The sequence below is a fragment of the Danio rerio genome, chromosome 7, assembly GCF_052040795.2.
Source record: "Danio rerio strain M-AB ecotype USA chromosome 7, GRCz13ab, whole genome shotgun sequence".
Taxonomy (NCBI): domain Eukaryota; kingdom Metazoa; phylum Chordata; class Actinopteri; order Cypriniformes; family Danionidae; genus Danio; species Danio rerio.
Genome location: NC_141027.1, coordinates 71690343 through 71713846, shown reverse-complemented (window position 1 = coordinate 71713846; position 23504 = coordinate 71690343). Strand labels below are relative to the sequence as shown.

Sequence of the window (23504 nt, the reverse complement as noted above, 5' to 3'; positions counted from 1 at the left end):
AGCAGCTTTACTTTTCTGTCCGTCTCCAGCCCCGTCCTCCTGAGAGTACGGCTCTGCTTTGAAGTACAGGTACTGCGTGTCAGCTTTGCTCTTGCCGTTCTCATCATACTCGCTGTCCGTGCCTGAGTCCTCCTCTGCCGTGTCCCACGTCTCCTTCTTCCCCTCATGTGCCTTGGAGCGTCGGCTGCTGGTGATGCTGTGTGAGTCCAATCCGTTAGCCAATGGCAGCGGGCCGCTGTCTGCATTACACAGTGTGTCGCTGCTATGGCTGGAGCTCAGGATATCGCTGTCCACTGAGCTGGTGCTGCGGTCGTTATTGACATCCGAGTCTGAACGCTCCTCAGAAGGGAACTGGTTGTCCGTGTCGGAAGCGGCCCGCGTGCAGTTCTCCGTCTGCGAAGGCTGTGAGGAAGCATCCGGCTCCTGTGCTGGTGACTCGATGTGCTCGAAATCGCTGTGTTCGGAGCTCTTCTGACTGTCACTGGTGCTGGAGGTTTGCTGCTGCTGCTGTTGTTGCTGTAAAGAAAGGTTCTTCAGCTTCTCTGTGCTCTCTTCAAGGATCGCCTCTACTGACTTTCTGCCGGCCTTGGCGCCATCAAAAGAGTCCTCGGAGTCAGCGCTGGCTTTGGGGCAACTAGTTCTATTGGCGAAAGAGCCTGGCGACTGCTCAGGCAGAGAGACAAAGAGTCTGATTGTGTTTCCGTGGCGGTCCAGGAGCTTCCACAGAACAGAGTCGGTGAAGGCAGCCTGATGATCCGTAGAGTCGGAGCTCTCCACGAAAACCTGAGGAGATAGAAAGAGCGTCTTGTAGTCTTTAATTCATTTTCTTGCGGCTTAGTCTCTAATTTATCAGGGGTCACCACAGTGGAATGAACCGCCAATTACTCTGCCATACTTTTTACAGAGTGGATGGCGCTTCCAGCCACCACCCATTACTGGAAAACACCCATACACTCTCGCATTCACACACACACACACACACACTTATACACTATGACCGATTTTAGTTTTGTAGCAAAAAGCTAAATTAAGATGGGTTGAGAGACACTTTCTAAAAAAATGAAAAAATAAAGAGATATGCATTTAAAAATGTTGTTTACTTGGGTGTGGAAGTGAATTTTACAGAAACACAATTTTTACTTCTTTTTTTACTTATTATACAAGTAACCTGAAGTTAAACAGTTGAGTTTTACCATTTGTTAATCCATTTAGCCAATTTCTGGGTATGGCAGGAGCACTTTTAGCTTAGCTTAGCATAAAGCATTAAGACTATTATCCTCATCTTACTCAATAAAAGTGAGGGGTGCAAATTATTAATTTATTTATTACACATTATTTTACTTGTCATTATTATTTTACAAGTATTTTTTTAACACATTCTGTGTCATATTTCCAAGGCTGGCAGGGGCGTTTTTAGCTTTGCTTAGCATCAATCATTGAATCAGATTGGACTATTTTCCACATCTTACATGAAAAATGGGGGGTGGGGGGATGACAAATTATTTCACTTAATTTTTTTACTATTTACTTTACAAATAAACTGAATGTAAACAGTTGAGTTCTACAAATTTTGAATCCATTCAGCCAATCACTGGGTCTGGTGGGAGCACTTTTAGCTTAGCTTAAAATAAATTATTAAATCAGATTAAACTATTAGGCCGTACTCACACTAGGGACAGTTGCCTCGAACCGGGCCAAAGCACGCTTTTCCCCCTTCCCGTCTCCCCCGACGGCCTGCGCTCACACCACAAACGGGCCTGGGCACGCTTACGTCATCGCTGCTGGGCTGTTCAGTGAGAAGCGCTCTCTCACTCAGCAGCACAGTGGAGATTTCTCTAGTTACATCGTTTCAGTCAATTGATGTGCAGTGACATGCAGTCAAATGTTTCGCCAAACAGTCCTTAGGGATGCGGGGACACGCAGTCAGATATTTCGCCAAACAGATCCGCCACTTTTGGCGCTCAAAAACAATCAAAGTCCTCGTGCTGCAGGAATATGGAGGTCTGCTGAAGGCGCGCAGCTGTCGCGCAGTGAGAGGTTTGCGTCTTTAATAAACTACTGCAGTTTGTGTTCACTAAACAGTAAGAATGATTAATAAATCCATGTGAAACAGTCCCTTAAAAGTCACGTCTCGCTTTAAGTTTCGGGCTTTGGCGCGTTTTGCACTCACACACAAGCGTACCGCGCCAAAGCCCAAGTGTACCGCGCTCAGGCCCACCTCTTCTAACCGGGCCAGGGCCGGCCAAGTGAACCGAGCTTGAGCCCGATTCAGAGCACTCACACTTCTCAAACGATCCGGGAAACGGGCCTGGGCACAGTACGGATGGCATAGTGTGAGTAGGCCCATATACTCATTTCGCTCAAAAATGTGGGGGGTCGGCAAATTAATTTACTTATTTTTTTAACAAGTAACCTGAAGTTAAATAGTTGAGTTTTACCATATTTTTTAACCCATTCAGTCAATCTCTGTTTCTGGCAGGAACATTTTAGCTTAGCTTAGCATAAATCATTGAATCAGATTAGACTATTATTCTCATCTGGCACAAATAAAAAAAGTTTAGATAATCATCCTATTTAAAGCTGGACTCTGTAGATACTTTGTGCATTAAAACTGACAGAAAGTGAAAAGTTGATCATTTTTATAGCGAATATATAGTTGTTTCTAGCTAATATATAGTTTCTAGCCTTATCATAATATAGCTAATGTACAGTTTCTAGCCATATCAGCCTAAAAATACCAACCTTTCATTTTTATTTTCATTTCATTCGGAAATTACATCTTATTCTGGTGTTTCAAGCATGGTGTAACTACAGAAGAGTCAAGCTTTCTTTTTTGATTTCTTGAGTGAGAGCATAAAAGTCTAATGTGATTAAATGATTAATGATAAAAAATTAATGATAAAAAAAGGCAAAATTCAACTTTAAAAATCTAGATGACATAAAATGTATTTCTAAAAAGGCTGAGTGTTCCTGTAACATCTCACAGCTGTTCAAGTGAACATATTAAAATAAATGCATTACTAGTAAACAGTCTCTGTGTTCTTACTACAGTACATATAGTAATTGACATTTATTTTATTTATTATAAATACAACCTTTTTGTTAGAGACTACACATATCTGATACCAAAACATTTTTATGAGCATCATGTATTTGAGTAACATACTTTTAGGTTTAGCAACATGTTAATGGCAAATGCTATTAGAATGAACTGTAAAGGGAGAGTCAAATCTTTCATATGCTTTATTGCTGGAGCAATTATGTGCTTATGAGTGCAATTCAAACCCAGTCATGTTGTACTTTGGTTATGATGCTGTCTTAGAAGGCAGGCAGTGAGGCGGCTCACTAAATTTTGGAACTGAGCCATTTAAATGAGTGTTATGCAAGTGAACCTTGTTACTCCTGAAGAAACCTTCTGCTTTCAGGGTCTTGTTGGGCACATAAAGAAGCCGAAGGTCATTATAGCAGCGCTCTAAGACGACACGCATCGTCTCTGCACAAAGTCCCGTTGCCTGAGAAAACAAAAGCAGGTAAGAGGTTAGAACAGCCTATGGAATTTTCTATAAGTAAAAACATAAAACTGCATATTTCGCCTCTGCCTTTTTATAAAGCATCAGTGAAAAAAAAAAAGGTGTTTTTGGTGTCAGTATCAAACTACTTTTACAAAATTAGTTTATATACATAGAAACAACTCAAAACGTGTTCCATCATTATTTAACATAACAGAATAACAGAAATATTTCTGTAAAGATGTAACGACCTAGTTACTCTGAGATGTATTTATTAAATTGAAATATATACACAGACAATACATTTACATTTAAACAAAAACTTCCCGAGGTTATACACATTTTCAGGCTGGACTATATATAATAATGATCTATTCTAATAATAATTTATTCATATTTATAATTACTTTTTTTATGATCAGAAACATATTGCTGACAAATAGATAAAAGCTAGTGATTTTAAGAATAGTAAAAAATTTGGTGGTAAAATTGCAATTATGTAACTGGTGTTTTGAAGCTGCACTGTGACCCTTAAATAGAGTTTATTAAGTCTTGAATGTTAACATGTTATTTTCTCTCACTGATCACCTGAAAGAAGGTTATCCGGGTTACAAATGAGGTTAGCGCATGCACTGGTTCTAAGGCAGGGGTGGTTAACCCTGTTCCTGGAGACCCACCTTCCTGCAGATTTCAAATGCTACCCATATCAAACACACCTGAACTAATTAATTAGGACCTGAACACCACTTGATAATTACAGGCAGGTGTGTTTGATATGGGTTGCAACTGAAATCTGCAGGAAGGTGGGTCTCCGGGAACAGGGTTGGCCACCCCTGTACTAAGGTAAGCACGCTGGGGAAAAGGAAAAAGGGGCAGAGATTTTGTATGAACAGTGTTGAAGCGGTCACTGATGTGATGTGTAAGGTGGTGAGCAGAATAAAATGTGCTAATTAAAGCCTGGTTTATACTTCTGCATCAAGTGATCGGCGTGAACCACGGTGCATGCAACGTGCGTAGCTGTGCATTCATACTTCTGCGAACTGTTCTGCTGCTCTGCAATAACACTTCCGAAACGCTAGCTGGCAGTAGGTGTATATGTTACTTTGTGTCGAGTTTTTTCGCTGGTGTTGTTTTTTCTGAACGCTTTCTTAATATACAAGTGGTTCAAACTCACTCATTTTGAGGCAGGAACCGGAGGACTTGCAACAACTTTAACCATAAGGTAAACACAAAGCAACAGTCTCCTACTGGAGCTCCTTGTAAAACAGTCGACACTTGTAAACACACGCTCCAACGGACTCTCGGTCCCTCCCACACTCATCAGCGCTACCAAGCCGACCAATCACAGAGCTTGTAACGAGTAGTTACATTTTTTTAAGAAGTGCATGTCAGTGATGCAGACGGCCACTGTGAGGGCTATGTGTCTACACCTAGGCTGCGAAATAGCATACACGTGCGCATGACACAGAAGTATAAATCAGTCTTTAGTAAACATTGTGTTTTTTCAATTTAACAATCAAATCAGGATAGTTTTGAACATCCCTGCTAAGACGTTTTGGAAAATAAACTACAGCTACAATTAATATAACTTTTTTGAAAGTCTTTTTTAAATCTTTTTAAAAATCCATTTGTTTTTAGTCAGATAGCAGCTAAACAGCATATCTAATAAGTTGCTTTAAAAATCGATTATTGGAACAGTGTTTAGAAATGAGATTCTGTACCTGTGCAATGAGTTGCTTAAACTCTGTAATAGTCTGGTTGAGATATGCCCTGACACTGACTGGTGCGGCAATAGATTCACTCTTTAGATCCACCACATGGACCTTCACCATCACTTCTGCAATCAACAAAACAAACAAACACAGTGAGCAGTTTCAAAAAGGATGCATGGCAACAATGAGAAAAGTAGAAATCAAAAGACATTCAGCTCAGTAGATACCTCCAGGTTTGTAGGGTTGGAACGCTTGTTCGGGTCTGCGGATCTCCAGGAGCAGGTCAAACATGTATGAAGATTTGACCCCGCCGAGCAGCAAACCCATGGGCATGTCTTCTTCACCCTCATACGAACGTTCCAGATATTCATGAAACTCATCGTATTTGACCAATCGACAGCAGTCCAGGGGCACCACTCCCTCCAAATCCATCAGCTGCTCAGAGGACAATTACACATCATACAACTGAACACAATGACACCAGTTATTTAATATAAAAATAAACATTTCGGCAGTCTTCTATTTTAAGCTAGACAATATACTCAGACTTTCGGTTTAGATGACATTATTTAACCCTTCCTACCTTATAGGCCATTTCAGTTGCTTCATTGAGGGTCTTGTCCTTGTGAACCTCCAGTTTATTTTCCATCATCATCATCTTCACAGGATGCATGCAGAACAGCTTGATCTAATGGCAGAGCAAACATTGACTTTGTCTGTCCAGATATTATAAGGCAGCATCCTAAATATCAAGGACCATCACAATGATTAAACAACGACATTAAATTAGTGATATATTTATTATCTACTATATCATTTTTGTTGTGTGAGCTGACGGAGTATGAAAATAACACATTTACAGACTCTGTTAGCCACCACTGAGTGATGAAGTCTATAGATTGTGGCTAGAATGACTCTATGAATCTGTCTGTCTGTATGTATGTATGTATGTATGCATGTATGTCAGTCTATCTTTATGCATGTATGTATTTATGTATGTATGTCTGCATGTCTGTATGCTAGTCTGTCTGTCTGTATGGTAGTTTGTCTATGTATATGTGCATTTATGTCTGTATATGTCGGTCTGTCTATGTATGGATAATTGTCTGTCTGTCTGTCTGTCTATATGTATGTATGTATGTATGTATGAATGCCTATCTGTCTGTATGTGTGTATGTATGTATGTATGTATGAATGTATGAATGTCTGTCTGTCTGTCTGTGTGTATGTATGTATGAATGTATGAATGTCTGTCTGTCTGTCTGTATGTATGTATGTATGTATGTATGTATGTATGTATGTATGTATGTATGTATGTATGTATGTATGTATGTATGTATGTATGTATGTATGAATGTATGTATGTATGTATGTATGTATGAATGTCTGTCTCTCTGTTTGTAAGCTTGCATGTCTGTCTGTCTGCATGTATGTATGAATGTATGTCTGTCTGTCTGTCTATCAGCATGTCTGTCTGTCTGTCTGCATGCCTGTCTGTATGAATTTACGGCTGTGTCTGTCCATGTGTCTGTATGTATGAATGCATGTCTGTCTGTCTGTAATGATGCATGCCTGTCTGTCTGTCTGTACGTATGTATGTATAAATGCATGTCTGTCCGTCTGTCTGTCTGTAATCATGCATACCTGTCTGTCTGCAAGCATGTCTGTCTGTCTGTCTATAATCATGCATGTCTGTCTGTATGAATACATGTCTTTCTGTCTGTTTGTCTGTCTGTCTGTAATCATGCATGCCTGTCTGTCTACAAGCATGTGTCTGTCTGTATGAAGGCATGTCTTTCTGTCTGTCTGTCTGTAAGCATGTCTTTCTGTCTGTATGTATGAATGCATGTATGTCTGTAATCATGCATGCCTGTCTGTCTGCAAGCATGTGTCTGTCTGTCTGTATGTATAAATGCAGGTCTGTCTGTAAGCATGCATGCCTGTCTGTCTGTATGTATAAATGCATGTCTGTCTGTCTGTCTGTAAGCATGCATGTCTGTCTGTCTGTAAGCATGCTTGCATTTCTGTCTGTCTATGTATGTATGATTGCATGTCTGTCTGTCTACATGTCTGTCTATCTAACCGCATGCCTAACTGTCTGTATGCAGGCATGCATGTCTGTCTGTATGCATAAATGTATGTCTGTCTGTCTGTAAGAATGCATGTCTGTCTGTCTGCCTGTAAGCATGCTTGCCTTTCTGTCTGTCTATGTATGTATGATTGCATGTCTGTCTGTCTACATGTCTGTCTATCTAACCGCATGCCTAACTGACTGTATGCAGGCATGCATGTCTGTCTGTATGTATATCTGTCCGTATGCAGGTCTGTCTTTCAGTCTTTATGCATGCATGGATATCTATTACGACACTCACTCTTTATTTATGTACAAAGTCTACATTGCAAGAGAACAGTATATAGAAGCTAATAGGTTTAGGATGCAACCATACATTTGATGCTAGTTAGCAACAGCCTTAGCATTGCATTCGGATTGGACCACAGCCCAAGTCTCTATGCAGTTATGTTACTAAGCAATGGTTTTATCAGTGCAGACCCTTTACCTTGCAAGTGTTGCGCTCAATTTCTCTTTGCCTCTTCTCCTGCTCCTCAGACTCTTTCTCTCGCTGCACCAGTCTCTTTATATGCTCGGGAAAATCCTCCACCTCCAGAAACTCTGCAAACACACACAGAGTCCATTAAACTGAGACCATTAGGACGTTAAGAAACAATAAATCAATCTGCCTCATCAGTGGCAGTTTACTTACTTGCATTCCTGGAGGGGTCTTTTAGTCTGTACATCAGCATGTATGCATTTGTAGAGCTGTTGGGGTGTAAAAGCAGAACATATGATAAACATGAGTATTTAAAAAAAAGTGCAAAGTATTTAAGAAGGGTCTGTCTGGCATCTAAGAGATCACAAATGCCGGACTCGGAGGCTTCACACACCTGGCAAAGGCACTGGAGTAATAGCCTCTGCTCCCTGAGGATCCGCCATATGTCTTCCGTATGTCGTCCTGCGTAATCTGAAACACAAACACACGATGGCATTTACATAAATTACAAGCCGCTTCTATAAACCTATAACTCTACACGGTTCTCTTTCTTTGTGCGAAAAACAAAAAGGGAGACAGTGGATTTGTACTGTCAAATAATTACAAGAATAACAGATGACTCATATGAAATGAGAATTAAAAAATAGGAAAAACAAGTTCATTAACAGACATACAATTTGTGGATGAATCTGAAAACTATTGTATGCAGTTGGTGTCAAAATTATTTTATGAAAGTGCGTGAATTTTGATTGCGTGTGGACATGCACATCTCTACCTTTGGAACCATCAAAACGCATATCGGATTTAATCAAATTGATTAACATAACATCAACATAGTCAGACTGTGTATTAACACTTCTCATCAATGTGTATTAACACATTTCAATGCATTAGGACCACATATACTAGCCGTTTATAGGATTAGGGTTATTAAGGTTTATAAGAATTAAGGTTTTTATAGTTTAGCATTTTTAAATGAGCTTTAATTTCAATACTATTTTTAAATTTACTGTAAATTTATTTTAAGCCTCAGTTTGTGTCATTGAGGGTTTTGTTGTTCAGTTATTAGTTGTTTTTATTTTGTGACCTTTTCTATTTATCTTTTTATAGATTTAGTTTCAGTTTTAGAAAATGTAGTTGAACAGAGTGAACAGAAAACGTTCAGCGTTGACCAGAGCAAAGTATAATGTTTGCACGCTTAACCTCTCAGTATTAAAATTAAATAATTATTTGAACTGGTGTAAAGATAATGTTTATATGTTACTTCTTAATGCCAACAGTGTTAATAATTATCGATAAGATGATAAGCCGTGGCGACGCAGTGGGTAGCACGTTCGCCTCACAGCAAGAAGATCGCTGGGTCACTGGTTCAATCCTCGGCTCAGTTGGCGTTTCTGTGTGTAGTTTTCATGTTCTCCCTGCATTCGCGTGGGTTTTCCTCCATGTGCTCCGGTTTCCCCCACAGTCCAAAGACATGCAGTACAGGTGAATTGGGTAGGCTAAATCAGGGGTTCTCAACTGGTTTGGCCATGGGACCCACATTTTAACATGGTCATCAAGCCGCGACCCAAATTTTTTAGGAACTATAATACAATGGTAGGAATTATACTTAATTTTTGTTTATTTGTTAACATAAACAAGTAGTGACAGATGAATCATAAGAAATTCACCAAGACTTACAAATAAACAATATTTTATTGTTGTCATTTAACAAAATGGATCAAATTATAGAAATATTACAAAGTAAAAACGACAAATATTGTTAATAATAAACTATTAATAAAACGTGTTTTCTGGTTTCTAAATGTTGTTTGAATTTAGAAGGTTTCATGCTCTCATGAGAGCACCTCACTACATATGACACTGAGGCTTTAAGTCTTTTTTGTTGTCAATATATATCCATATTTTACATATTCGGGGTCATACTTACGCTTGACATATTTGTTGCAATAATTAAATGAAATTTCACATGTCAAACAGTAGGGTTGTCGCAAACGCATTTCAAAATAAAAGTCCGAAATAAGCAAAAATAAGTAGAAAATTAAACTTTTGTTGTTATTTTTTGAACACACACTCCGCGACCCACTGAAAATGTTCCCGCGACCCACTTTTGGGTCGCGACCCACCAGTTGAGAAACACTGGGCTTAATTGTCCGTAGTGTATGAGTGTGTGTGTGTGAATGTGTGCGTGGATGTTTCCCAGAGATGGGTTGCGGCTAGAAGGGCATCCGCTGCGTAAAAGCTTGCTGGATAAGTTGGCGGTTCATTCCGCTGTGGCGACCCCAGATTAATAAAGGGACTAAGCAGACAAGAAAATGAATGAATGAATGAATGAATGGATATTAAGTCGTTGTTTGTTTACCTTCAAGCTCTGCTTCCTTCAGTTGTTGACGTGTATTATATATATGTCTGTCACGATAAGGATATTTTGTTGTGCGATATATTGTCACAGAAATTGTTGTGATAAGCAATATTATTGTCATTTTATGCCGCTGTTTATATAAAGACGACATAACGGCATAATAATAGCCAGAAACTCTTAAAAATACTCATCATTCTTAAGGTTATTTAGATTCTATAATTTTATATTAAAAAGAATAAATGTCCTATTATATTTACTGTTAAATGTCTATTAGGAAGATGTCCAATTATAAACGTTGACACCAGTGAGGTAGAATGTAAATGTCATTGTAAAATGGCTTTAATGTTATCTGTGAGTTTGTAAATATTTATCAATCGCAAAACTTGAGGTCATCTCAACGTATTGCACGATAAGTCCATATATTGATTGTTGTGACAGGCCTAATTATATACATATATGGATATATGGATTGATTTATGGATTCCTAGATAGATTCAAGTAAACAGACTGACCTTGCTGACGTGCTGGTCATTAAAGCTGTACCATTGGCTGTCACTGAAGGACTTGATGCAGGCATAGTAGTGTCCACCTGCTGCACTCCCAGAATGCACCATGACCGAGAAGAGTTCAAAGGTCAAGGAGCTCTGTAAAGCAGACAGAAAAGTCATGTTCATCTTTTCTTTCTCACAGTTGTTTCACGGCACTTGCGTTGGGAGAAATCGTGAGGTAACCTTTGGTTTGAGCACCCGCTCCGCGCTGCTGGCGTTATCCAGACAGATGCCCTCATCTACACCATCATCCGTAGAGAAATCGTTGCTCATCTGGTCACTGTGGCAGCTTCCTTCATTCTCTGCCCCACTGTCAGTGCAACTTTCAGTCTGAGGAGATTTCTGTACAGACAAATCACGCATTACCAAACATGTTTTCATGCATCCAGGAGAACCAATCTTCCACTTGCTGCTGTTTATAGAGTGTTCAATAAGAGGCATCATCATTAGTCACATTATCTTTTAGGACAAAGTGAAGTTCAGGAAATTATTTAGCAAATGTGTTTCTATTGGAGTTCATCGACAGGTTTTGAAATACCTTATTTATTTAATTTATTTTGCACTGGGCGAGGCAGTGGCGCAGTAGGTAGTGCTGTCGCCTCACAGCAAGAAGGTTGCTGGGTCGCTGGTTCGATCCTCGGCTCAGTTGCCGTTTCTGTGTGGAGTTTGCATGTTCTCCCGTTCGCGTGGGTTTCCTCCGGGTGCTCCGGTTTCCCCCACAGTCCAAAGACATGTGGTACAGGTGAATTGGGTCGGCTAAATTGTCCGTAGTGTATGAGTATGTGTGTGTGGATGATCCCAGAGATGGGTTGCAGCTGGAAGGGCATCCGCCGCATAAAAACTTGGTGGATAAGTTCAAGTTGGCGGTTCATTCCACTGTAGCGACCCCAGATTAATAAAGGGACTAAGCCGACAAGAAAATGAATGAATGAATTTATTTTATACTATTGTCTGAGGTCCACTTGTAACGTTATTAAAACAATTACATCAAAAAACATCATAATTGAGAAGTAATTAACAATTTTTGTCCTTTTTTAACCCGATCATCAGAACACTTTTGCTGTGACCAAAACCGCATACTTCCATACTATATAGTACGCAAAAAAACAGTATGCGAGCTGAGTAGTATGTCCGAGTTCATAGAATTCGAAAATCAGTATGCAAGAAGTACCCGGATGACTTACTACTTCCGGGAAGATTCTGAAGTCGCTATCCCACGATGTCCCACGAGCGAATTCATGAATGGGAGAGTAAAGCGAGGCCGTTGACTCAGGTAGGTCACGTGACCATGACAAAATGGCGGATGTAGTACATCCGAATTCAATTCATACTTTTCACGTTCATACTGTATAGAACGTACTTTTCTAACGGCCGAGTAGTACGTTCAAATTCAAATGCCGTACCTACTGAATAGTAGGCGGTTTCGGACGTAGCCTTTGTTTGAATGGGTGTGGCAAATTGTAGACTCAGAAGTAAACACCAACTGCTCTGATCGGCTTTATACTTATATGGTTTTATACAAGTCCAAATCAAAAGTTAGGACATTATGGAAAAGCAAATGAAAAAAATTTGATTTAGTAATCAGGTAGCTGCTGATGCCGGCAGCTAGCTCTCTGCAACTCTCACATGGTCGCCCACTGAAGCTAAGCTGGGCTGCGCACGGTCAGTACCTGGATGGGAGACCACATGGGAAAGCTAGGTTGCTGCCGGAAGTGATGTGAGTGAGGCCTGCAGGGGGCGTCCAAGCTGCGGTCTGTGTGGGTCCTAATGCCCCAGTATAGTGACGTTGACTAGGGATGGGAAGATTAATCGATATGTATCGATACGCGGTCATGCGCGTGCACGATGCGAGTGCATCTGTAAAATACGCGGGCAGTACGACTAATCTGAAATCTCACTTGAAGCGGCGCCACGGTGTTGTTGTGAAAGCTCCATCTTCCAGTGGACCTCTATTCTGCCGCCCTATGCGCGGATATAACTGAGGACGCGCCGGTGTCGCGGACCTCTATTCTTCCGCCCTATGCGCGGATATAACTGAGGACAAGCGGGTGTCGCGGACCTCTATTCTTCCGCCCTATGCGCGGATATAACTGAGGACAAGCGGGTGTCGCGGACCTCTATTCTGCCACCCTATGAGCGGATATAACTGAGGACAAGCGGGCGCTGATGGAGGTGTCGCGGACATAACTGAGGATGCGGGTGGTAAGGGGGGGTGTTGCGGACGCCGCCCTCTCTATACTGCCGCCCTAGGCGGCCGCCTAGGTCGCCTCTATGGACGTGCCGGCCCTGTTCATCTGCAAAGATATTTATTCAGCCTAGTGTCACGGAGAACGAAGGTTTTGAACACCTCCTCCTGTTAATTTTTATTTAATTATAATAATAATAATAATAATAATAATAATGATAAAAATAATGGGTGTCACGTTGGCACAGTGGGTAGTTTGACCACCTCACAGCAAGAAGATTGCTGGTTTGTTATATTTTTATTAGCCTGTTGTTTACAGTGACAGTGATGTTTCAACGCAGCATAACACTGCTAGTTCATGACCTTAAGTTTTGAATATTCAGTAGCACAATATATCTTTGTAAAACTTGTTTTCATAGTTGAAAAGTTAAATCACAATTCTTGTTGTGCAATGCTAAACCTTTATGTTGAAAGAGTGCAAATATATATATATATCTATATATTAATATATATTGCACTTATACATTCTGTTTATCTTGAAAATACTTAAATAATATGTGCTATAGGTTCTAAAATGGCCCTCTACTGTAAACTGACACTCTGGCTCTGAGAGAAAAGCCAGTTTGTAAAAAAAGTCTTGGTTTTGCTTGGTTAATAAATAATCAAACTCATTCAATGGCACAGCATCCTCTTTCACATCATCTCATAAACTTGATCTAATAAGTTAGTGCTGAATTATCGCATCGTATCGTGATATGGGTGTGAATCGTATCGTGTCGCATCGCAATATGTCACAAATGTATCGCTAATATATCGGATCGTATTCTTTGTATCGAGATGCGTATCGGATCGGCATTATAGCTTAGATGCCCAACCCTAACGTTGACGCTATACTGCTCAGTGAGCGCCGTCTTTCGGATGAGACGTTAAACCGAGGTCCCGACTCTCTGTGGTCGTTAAAAATCCCAGGATGTCCTTTTGAAAAAGAGTAGGGGTTTAACCCCGGCATCCAGGCCAAATCTGCCCACTGGCCTCTTGTCCATCATGGCTTCCTAACCATCCCCATATCCCAATTGGCTTCATCGCTGTCTCCTCTCCACCAATCAGCTGGTGTGTGGTGTGCGGTCTGGCGCAAAATGGCTGCCGTCGCGTCATCCAGGTGGATGCCGCACACTGGGGGTGGATGAGGAGATCCCCCCATTGCGTAAAGCATTTTGAGTGCCCAGAAAAGCACTATATAAATGTAAGGAATTATTATTATTATTATTATTAGGTAAATTGGTTAAATAAGGATGTGATTTAAAAACAGGTGATTTCAACCAGTGATTTTAATTATGATTTGGTACAAAAGTAGCATCCAAGAAAGGTCTAGTCCATTAGGAGCAAGATGGGTCTAGGATCGTCAATGAGCCAACTAATATGTGAGAAAATTATTGAAATGTTTGAAAACAATGTCCCTCAAAGAAAGATAAGAAGGCATTTGGATATTTCACTTTCAACAGTGCATGACATGATTAAAAAATTCAAGGAATCTGGAGGAATTTCAGTGCATGAAAGATAAGGGAGCGAATAGTAAGCTGAACAACCGTGATCTCCGATCCCTCAGGCAGCACTGCATCAAGAATCATCATTCATCTATAAGCGATATTACCAAATAGGCTCAGGACTACTTTGGCAAACCTTTGTCAAGTACCACAATACGTAGTAACACTCACAAATGCTAGTGAAAACTGTACTGTACCAAAAGGAAGGCTTATGTTAACAGTGTCCAGAAGCGCTGTTGACTTCTCTGGGCTTAGAGGCATCTGGGATGGACCATGACACAGTGGAAACATGTACTGTCGTCAGATGAATCAGTATTTCAGGTGCACCATGTCTTCCTGGACCAAAGAAGAAAAGGATCATCCAGACTATTACCAGCAATATGTCCAGAGGCCAGGGTCTGTCATGGTATGGGGTTGTGTCAGTGCCCTTGGCAAAGGTAACTTGCCCTTCTGTGATGGCACCATTAATGCTGAAAGGTACATTTCAGAGATTTTGGAGCACAATATGCTGCTTTCTTTTCCAGGGACTCCCATGCATATTTCAACAAGACAATGCAAAACCACATTCTGCACACACTACAAAGTCCTGCCTGCGGTGGAAGAGGATACAGATACTTGACTGGTGTGCCTGCAGTCCCGGCCTGTCTCCAATAAAGAATTTGTGCCGCATTTTGCGCTTCAAACGTAACGACAATGAAGACCCCATACTGTTGCAGGAAAAATAGAACAGTATTACACCTGAAACACTTCATCACTTGGTGTTTTCAGTCCCTAAACATCTTTTAAGTGATGTGAAATAGAATGGCAACATTACAAAGTGGTAAATGCTTTACTGTTCCAACTTTTTTTAAATGTGTTGCAAGAACCAAAATTAGAATAGATGTTTATTTAAAAAATAAAATCATGAGGAACACATTAAATAATGTTTGTTGTATCGCCTGCAGAAATCGCTTCTCTGTTTTTTTTATTAGTTTTTTTTCCATACTGTCCCAACCTTTTCTGATTTGGGGTTGTAGTATTATGGCCTCTTATATATCAAAAGATCAAGGAAATTATAGTTTCTCAGTTCATGACCCTTTATGTTATAATGATCCAAATTACTCTAATTACAAGATGAACGAAAAAAACTTTTTTCTAAACAATTGTTATTTGTTTTGAAATATTTTGCATGTATGATTAAATACAAACTTATCAGCAATTTTGTTTTGATAATGTTGCTAATAAGGTGAAAAATGGAAGACAAATCATTTAACTTTAAATCATAGAAGATGTAATCATTTTTAGGTTAAAAACTAATGTTAATAACTTGCATAGTAATAATTTGCAAAGTAAGTTCTAATGTACAATGTTATTACATTTGCCACAATTTCTTCGAGTTACACTAATACTCTAACCTGTATATCATGGGTGGCCAACCCTGTTCCTGGTGAGCCACCTTCCTGCAGATTTCAGCTGCAACCTATATCAAACACACCAGCCTGTCGGCGCCAGTAGCCTAGTGGTACTGCCCGCTGACATATAGCACCAACGTGCTCACGGCGACCCGAGTTCGATTCCCAGCTCGAGATCCTATGCCGATCCTTGCCCTTCCCTGCTCCCAATGCTTTCCTGTCTGAATTCTCTACTGTCCTGTCATAATAAAGGTGAAAACCCCCTAAAAAATAATTATAAAAAAAAAAAAAAACACTAGCCTGTAATTATCATGTGGTGTTCAGGTCCTAATTGATTGGTTCAGGTGTGTTCGATTTGGGTGGCCACCCTTGCTGTACAGTACCAGTACTAGTACAGTATCATATAATGTTTCAATATCAGTTATTTTGGAATTTAATATTCAAAAATAGTGGACTACACTGCAATTAACAGTATAGCAAAAAATGGCAACTTTTGAGATATTCCACATTTCATGAGAAAAACGAACATAAATCTGTCTCTCACCTCATCCTCGACATCAATGAAGGGGCTCATGTCCAGCTCCTCAGGGAAGGTCATGCGGTCGTTGAGTTTAATGCGGTGCATAGTGGTGTAATCAAAGTCGAAGCGTTTCAGTTGCAGAGTCAGCAGGTATGGGAAATGAAGGAATCTCAGACCCTGGAAAGGAAGAAGAAACACTGCATCACACCATGAACAGTGGGAGAGACGTTCATAATATTAGCCTCTGATCTGACTCACCTTCCGGGCGTCACATTTCTTTTTGCAGCGCTCACAGAAGTACTGATTGGGCCCGTCTAGAGTCTCAGGCTGGATGAAGGCCTGCAGAGCTTCTTCCTGTTTGACACAAAGTTAGTGGACAATGAGGACAACGTTGAAGAAATACACTGATTATTATTATTTCAATTACAGTGGGAAAATAAGCATGAATGCGTCATGTTTTCTATTGGGAATAATAAGAGTTGTTAACATGTGATGGCAGCTTAAAGACGATTCTCATATGGAGAATGAAGCCACATGAATTGCTCAGGTTAGATTTTTTCACAGACTTCAACAGAGTGTAAAAATCTTGATGGTGCTGTGGGTCACGTCTATCAAATATGATCTTTATTTTATAATATCTATTGGATTCAAGTCAGGTGATTGGCTGGGCCATTCTACAGCTTGATTTTCCTTCTCTAAATGTATTTGAGAGTTTCCTTGGCTGTGTTGTAAATCATTGTCTTGCTGAAATGTCCACCCTGGTTTCATCTTCATCATCCTGCTAATGTAGATGTTGGACTGAAGCAGCTTATATTTATTTATGTTACGAACCGCACAGTTTTGCTGCGTGTATGTTCTTTCTGTCTCTCTCTTTCTCTCTCTCTCTCTCTCTGTACCGGCCCTGTCATTTTCTCAGGTACCGCCTACTTTGGAGCACTATTGGCTGACAGGACTGCCAATCCTAATCAACCGTGTGACGATGACTTCTCTCTCTGCCCTTTAAAAACGCCCTTTAAAAACGGAAGCGGCAACGGGGAGAAATCAGCTGTTGTTGTTTTGGCGTATTGTCTGTTTTGTGGTGTCCGTTTGCGTTGTCGCTGTTACTGATGTGTACTTTGATTGGAATTTATTGATGTTGACTTTGAGTGAGTAACTGATGACTTTGAGTGAGATTTGTTTGAGAGTTCTGACGTGTGTTTCTACATCTATAGCCCGCTAATGCTCCATTCAAAACCTTCTGTGACTTGAAAAGGGAGATCTGGAACAACATAGTAAGTCACGTGAAATACATATTTGCACGCAGGATTATTGATGTATAGACACACTATTTAGCGAAGTGCGCTAATTTTGTATTTTTTATTTATTACTTAGAGTAAGTTCAGGGCGCTTTGCGCTGAAGACTTTTCTTTTCATATTGTTATTTTCTTATTTAGTGGATTGGGGAGGAGATTAAGGGAATGTTTTTGTTATATTTATTTCTTTGATTTCCATGCGAAAACTTCAGTTCCCTCTCCTATTTGTCTTGGTTCTTTTCAAATTTATCTTATTGTTTGTAAATATTGTAAATAATGTGGGAGCAATAAATCTTTGCGGTGCTAATTTGTTGTTTGGTGTTTTCTTTTGCCATTTTTCAACATCAGTTTATACTTTGGTCATCTTTATGTTACTCCTTTTAATACCCTAGACAAATTGCCATCAAGGATCGTAACAATTTACAATAATGAAGGGCAGAAAATTGCTGAAGAACTACTGAGAGATTTCAGCTGCTGTCTGGGCTTTCACTGCCTTTTTACACCTCCTTTTCTTCGTGTGTTCAATACTTTTACCCTGCCTCGTTTATTTTTATTACGCACAACTTAATTTGTAACCGAATTAGTCTTGTTTTCTTTGCATATATGGATTTATTTGGTTGTAACCAACAACCGAGACAATTTTAAAGCACCTTTAGAAATATATTGACAATGGTGACAATGAGAAAAATTCAGACTTAAACTTGTACATCTTCAATTTAACAGACACAACAAAAATGGTCATAATAATGGGCAGACGCACCACACTGCCAAAAGCCTGGCTGGCGCCGAAGGGCCTGATGACCAGAGGGATGTCCAGGTACGTATCAATCCTCCAGCTCTCATAGCCACACTCCAAACAGCGCACATAGTCCTTCAGCTTGCCCTGGTAAAGCTGGTTGATCAGGTCGGCCTGGGGAAAAAAAAACAAAAAACAAAAGAAAGAACACACTTAGCATACATTACCAAACACAAAACAACTCTGAGCTCAGTAAACACACCCATACCCATATTTTTATTCAACAAAAAACTAGTCAGTGTAAAATCTACTTAATGATTAAAAGCATACTTTGGGTGGAAAGTTGGGTAGGAAAAAATATGAAACATAGAGAGTTTAAAAGATGTATTGCATTGTATTTTTAAGCTATAATGTCAAAGAAAACACAGTCAGAATGTAATATTATCTGCATGAACAGATGACAGTTGAGCTAAGGGATTTGACATGATTCAACAGTCTACATTTGAATCCGTGGTTGCGTTTCAAAATAAAAATCCCACATACTAAGTAAGTTTAAAGCTTAGTAAGCTTTAAAATAACTAATGAAGGAAAACTATCATAGTTTTCTAGTGAGAAAACATTGTTGCTTATCAAACACAGCCTGAGGCATGCATACTTATGATCTCAGAGATGCATGAGTCTGGGTTCTCTGGATGACTTCAGGTCCGGATGAATGACCTAAAGTAGTCGTACATGCAAATGCGGAAGGCGGAGAGTCTCATCACAATTTGTTAAGTGCTCTGATTGGCCCGTTGTCCACGGGGGTTTTACACTTGTGGAATTTACATGATAACGAGTGAACAATGATCTTTGAGGCTTGCGGTATGTCCATTTCCATATACTGATTTCTTATTATTCTACTACGCCTTGGTATATCCAGATTTTCATTATATGGGCTCTTTGAAAAGGACAAATAAATATGCCTGAAAATGACAATGTAAATCCACGATATTCCATGACTTGAACAAATATATATATCAAAATTCCATGATTTTCCAGAAATTCCAGGAACCCTGCCAGACACACATGCTATTGGCACAATCAGAAAAAGCTTTGGTACTCTCTAAAATGATTTTTACTTCGCTCAACACTGGATCGTTTGTCCTTGCCCTGAAGTAGGGATCTCATTGGTGGTTGTGCATTAGAATTATACAATGGGGAGGTGGGATTTGCACATACCTGCTCAGTCTGTTTCCACTTCTGCTCCAGTGCATCAAACATGACTCGGCACAGCTCCTGGACGTCATGCTGCTGCCAAGCTGCGAAACACACAAGGTAAAGAGTTTCACAGTAATCAAGACTCCTCCTGCTATCTGATAACCGCAGCGCTAATGTGGATAAAGTTTCTTGAACGGACGTTTAAAGTGACGTCTCATACCCTCACTGCTGTCCCAGCCAAAGCTGCGGGTCACGTCTGTGGTCTCGATGGCACGCTTTTTACTGGTCTGCAGGAGAACAAACAGCCTCTGGAGCTGGTATGGGATACTGGTGACCGGATCCTCCTCAGAATCCTCAAACTCCCAACTGGTGCAGAAAAAACAAGTGTTGGAGGATACAGTTGTACGATCCAAAATGTGTATAGAAACTAAAAGCTTACTTGTAGAGTGCATTCCTGAACTCAGGGGTCATGAAAAGGGTCTGCAGGAGGCTGTTCAGGTAACAGGTCATCGCTTGGTTGACCAAACCAACATAACCTTGAAACAAGACGACAAAACAGTTAAGCTGGTATGAGTTTATTTTCAGTGTTCCTTTAACACATTGTGTTAATTATAACTTACAAGGAAACTACATGCCATTTAATTAAATTTAGATTTGTCATTCAGATCGCATGTATGAAAGCATTTTGTCTTCCCTGTAAAATATAATGATTACAGAAGAAGTTGTGGCTCCTAAATGCTTTCTAAGGTTATTAAAGGTGTTTTCTCTCACTACTTGTTTAGCCTCCATTACTGCATACAGTGTAAAGATGAACAACTAGTCATTAAAGAGCCCCTATTATGGGTTTTTGAATATGACCTTCCATGCGGTGTGTAACAAAGCTCTAAGTGAAGTTAAATAACCAGCTAAGGCTTACATCTGAAAGTGTGCCATGTTTAAAACTATCTATAAAAGAGTCAACTCAGAGTGGTTTAAATGAATCGCCGCTGTAACGAGTCTTTAGGGGTGTCGGCGTGACGTCGCTACAGAATTCAAGCCCCACCCATTTGTTGCGTGTACAGACCCGGGAAAATATTTAATAAAAAAAAGATTCTGGTAACGTGCAAAATTCAGATGGATGGCAGGACGTAAAAAACTGAATGGGAGACATAGAGGAAAGTCCGTATTTTTGCAATTTATACCAAAGGAAATAAAAAATAATCAGGTTATTATTGTATCTAGGCATCATTAGGATTATCAGCCAAGTTATTGTGTAATGATGGTTTGTTATACATGATGAAAATTTGCATTCTTTTATTAATCTTTAAAAAAGTACTTGATTTAACCCAAGTAATAGTACTTAGTGCTGAATATTTAATTTTCAAGAAAACTCGATTGCCAAAACATGTCCTGCTCTAATAACTAAAATAATTCATGACAGTTTAAGTAAAAATGTAAAACCACATTTAAGCCCACTAAGATCAGTTTGTATAATTAGTGAATCATTTAGTAGAGACTTGCTCTACATGAATCATTTGAATGGGTGAATCATTTATTGGAGACTTCTGCTGAATAACTCATTTGAATCATGGACAGTTGACAGTCCAATTCGAAAAAAAAAAAAAAAAAAGACAATTTATTCATACAGCACATTAAAGAGAAAAGCTTTCCAAAGTGCTTAGAGTAAAAAATAAACCTAAAACCAGATAGACAAGGCAAACAATAAAACACCAAAAAGAATACAATTAAAATGCTAAAGAGAAAATACATGTTTTTACATTTGTGAACTAATTTAACAGGTGCACTGACACAATAAAAACAATACTATCCTGTCTCTGTGCAGGTTAAAATTACTCCCCTTCAAAATAACTTTTTACTCTGTTTTATTTAGAAACTATAGTGGAATAAAATGTACAATGAAAGTAACAGTATTTTATTTAGCAATGTAGTGAAGATTTCCTAATATAAATACACTCCAATAACTTACAGATACAGTTCAAATCATAATGATTAGCCCATCTGAAATATTAGCCCCCCTGTATAATTTACTTTACTTTTCCCCCAATTTCAATTTAACGGAAATATTTTTTCAACACATATCTAAATATAATGGTTTTAATAACCTATTTCTAACAAATAAGTTATTTCATCTTTGCCATGAAGGCTTAGTCGCTTTATTAATCCAGGGTCGCCACAGCGGAATGAACCGCCAACTTATCCAGCACGTTTTTACGCAGCGGATGCCCTTCCAGCCACAACCCATCACTAGGAAAAGTACATAATATTTTACTAGATATTTTTGAAGACACTAGTATTTACTTAATTAGAAAAGTTAGGGTAATTAGGCAAGTTATTGTATAACAATGTTTTTTTTCTGTAGAAACTCGAAATAAATATAGCTAAAGGAGGCTAATAATATTGACCCTAAAATGGCTTTAAAAAAATAAAAACTACTTTTTTTCATGCAAAGTAAAACAAATAAGAATTTCTCCAAAATAAAAAATATCATAGGAAAAATCCTTGCTCTGTTAAAAATCATTTGGCAAATACTTGAAAAAGAAAAAAGAAAGGAAAAATCACAAAAGGGCAAATCATTTTGACTTCAACTGTACATAAAATATGTACTCAAGTTTAGTAGTGAAGTACAAACACTTTGTTAATGTCCACAACTGACTTAAAGTCAAAGATAAATGTGCAAAAGGTACCATTAAAATAAAATATTACCATTCATTTATATAAGGCAAAGTAGCCCAACAAAGCATGGTTAAGCAGCGCTACCTGTCTCTGATTTGTTGAGTATGGAGGAGTAGGAATAACTGGGGCTGCTGTAGTCACTGCTGCAGCCTACAGTACCGTCCCGCGGTAAGGGTCCGATGAAGCGATCCTGAGAGCTGTCATCAAGACCACCGCTGTCTGCTGTGGCAGATTCATCCTGTAAGACAGTCACAGGTGAATAATTAATGAGGCTTACCTTCCAGCAGGCCTGTCACAAATGTTGAGTAAGTGTCTGATTGTGATTTTTTAATCTTACGTTTGATCAGTCGCATTTGGTTATTTACAGTTGAAGTCAAAATTATAAGTATTTTGAATATTATATATATATATATATATATATATATATATATATATATATATATATATATAGTTGAAGTCATAATTATTAGCCCCCCTGAATTGATAGCCCCACTGTTTATTTTTTCCCCAAATTCTGTTTAATGTAGAGCAGATTTTTTCAACACATTTCTTAATGTAATAGTTTTATTAACTTCTCTCATAACTGATTTATTTTATCTTTGCCATGACGACAGTAAATAATATTTGCCTAGATATTTTTCAAGACACTTCTATACACCTCAAAGTGACGTTTAAAGGCTTAACTAGGTTAATTAGGTTACCTAGGCAGGTTAGGGTAATTAGGCAAGTTATTGTATAACGATGGTTTGTTCTGTAGACTATCGAAAGTATATAGCTTAAAGTGGCTAATAATTTTGAACTTAAAATGGTTCTTAAAAAATGAAAAACTGCTTTTATTCTAGCTGAAATAAATCAAATAAGACTTTCTCCAGACGAAAAATATTATCAGACATACTGTGAAAATTTCCTTGCTCTGTTAAACATAATTTGGGAAATATTTAAATAAGAAAAAAAAAATTTAAAGGGGGGCTTTTAATTCTGACTTCAACTGTGTGTGCGCGCGCATGTGTGTGCGCGTGTATATATTTTTTTCTTTTTTTTATTATTATTATTTGCTGCTTTTTTAAAACAATTTTAAGGTCTATAGGTTGTTTACACGATCCTGATGGTGCGCAAAATTCAAATGGAGGACACAAAGTAAAAAACTGATTGGACGCTAATAATATTGACCTTAAAATTATTATTTGCTACTTTTATTCTAGCAAAAATAAAACAAATAAGACTTTCTCCAGAAGATGTTTGCTCTGTTAAACATCACTTGGAAACTATTTGAAAAGATAAAAAAT

At 38.9% G+C, this 23504-nt stretch overlaps 2 protein-coding genes across 3 annotated transcripts in view; one reads left to right on the top strand and one right to left on the bottom strand.

Annotated features, from left to right (window-relative positions):
* The window catches only part of pkd1l2a (polycystic kidney disease 1 like 2a), a 372606-nt gene that overhangs the window by 86352 nt on the left and 262750 nt on the right, over window positions 1-23504 (top strand). The gene's annotated exons all lie outside the window — the stretch shown is intronic.
* usp47 (ubiquitin specific peptidase 47) overlaps window positions 1-23504 on the bottom strand; it is a 68421-nt gene that overhangs the window by 16520 nt on the left and 28397 nt on the right. For both annotated transcript variants that reach the window (NM_001331129.2, XM_087258544.1), the window contains 17 exon segments: window positions 12-783; window positions 3393-3512; window positions 5231-5346; window positions 5449-5656; window positions 5805-5909; window positions 7780-7892; window positions 7984-8039; window positions 8165-8241; window positions 10645-10776; window positions 10864-11022; window positions 16345-16497; window positions 16579-16674; window positions 18373-18522; window positions 19567-19646; window positions 19766-19911; window positions 19985-20081; window positions 22303-22456. In NM_001331129.2, the coding sequence (NP_001318058.1) occupies window positions 12-783; window positions 3393-3512; window positions 5231-5346; window positions 5449-5656; window positions 5805-5909; window positions 7780-7892; window positions 7984-8039; window positions 8165-8241; window positions 10645-10776; window positions 10864-11022; window positions 16345-16497; window positions 16579-16674; window positions 18373-18522; window positions 19567-19646; window positions 19766-19911; window positions 19985-20081; window positions 22303-22456 (2734 nt within the window).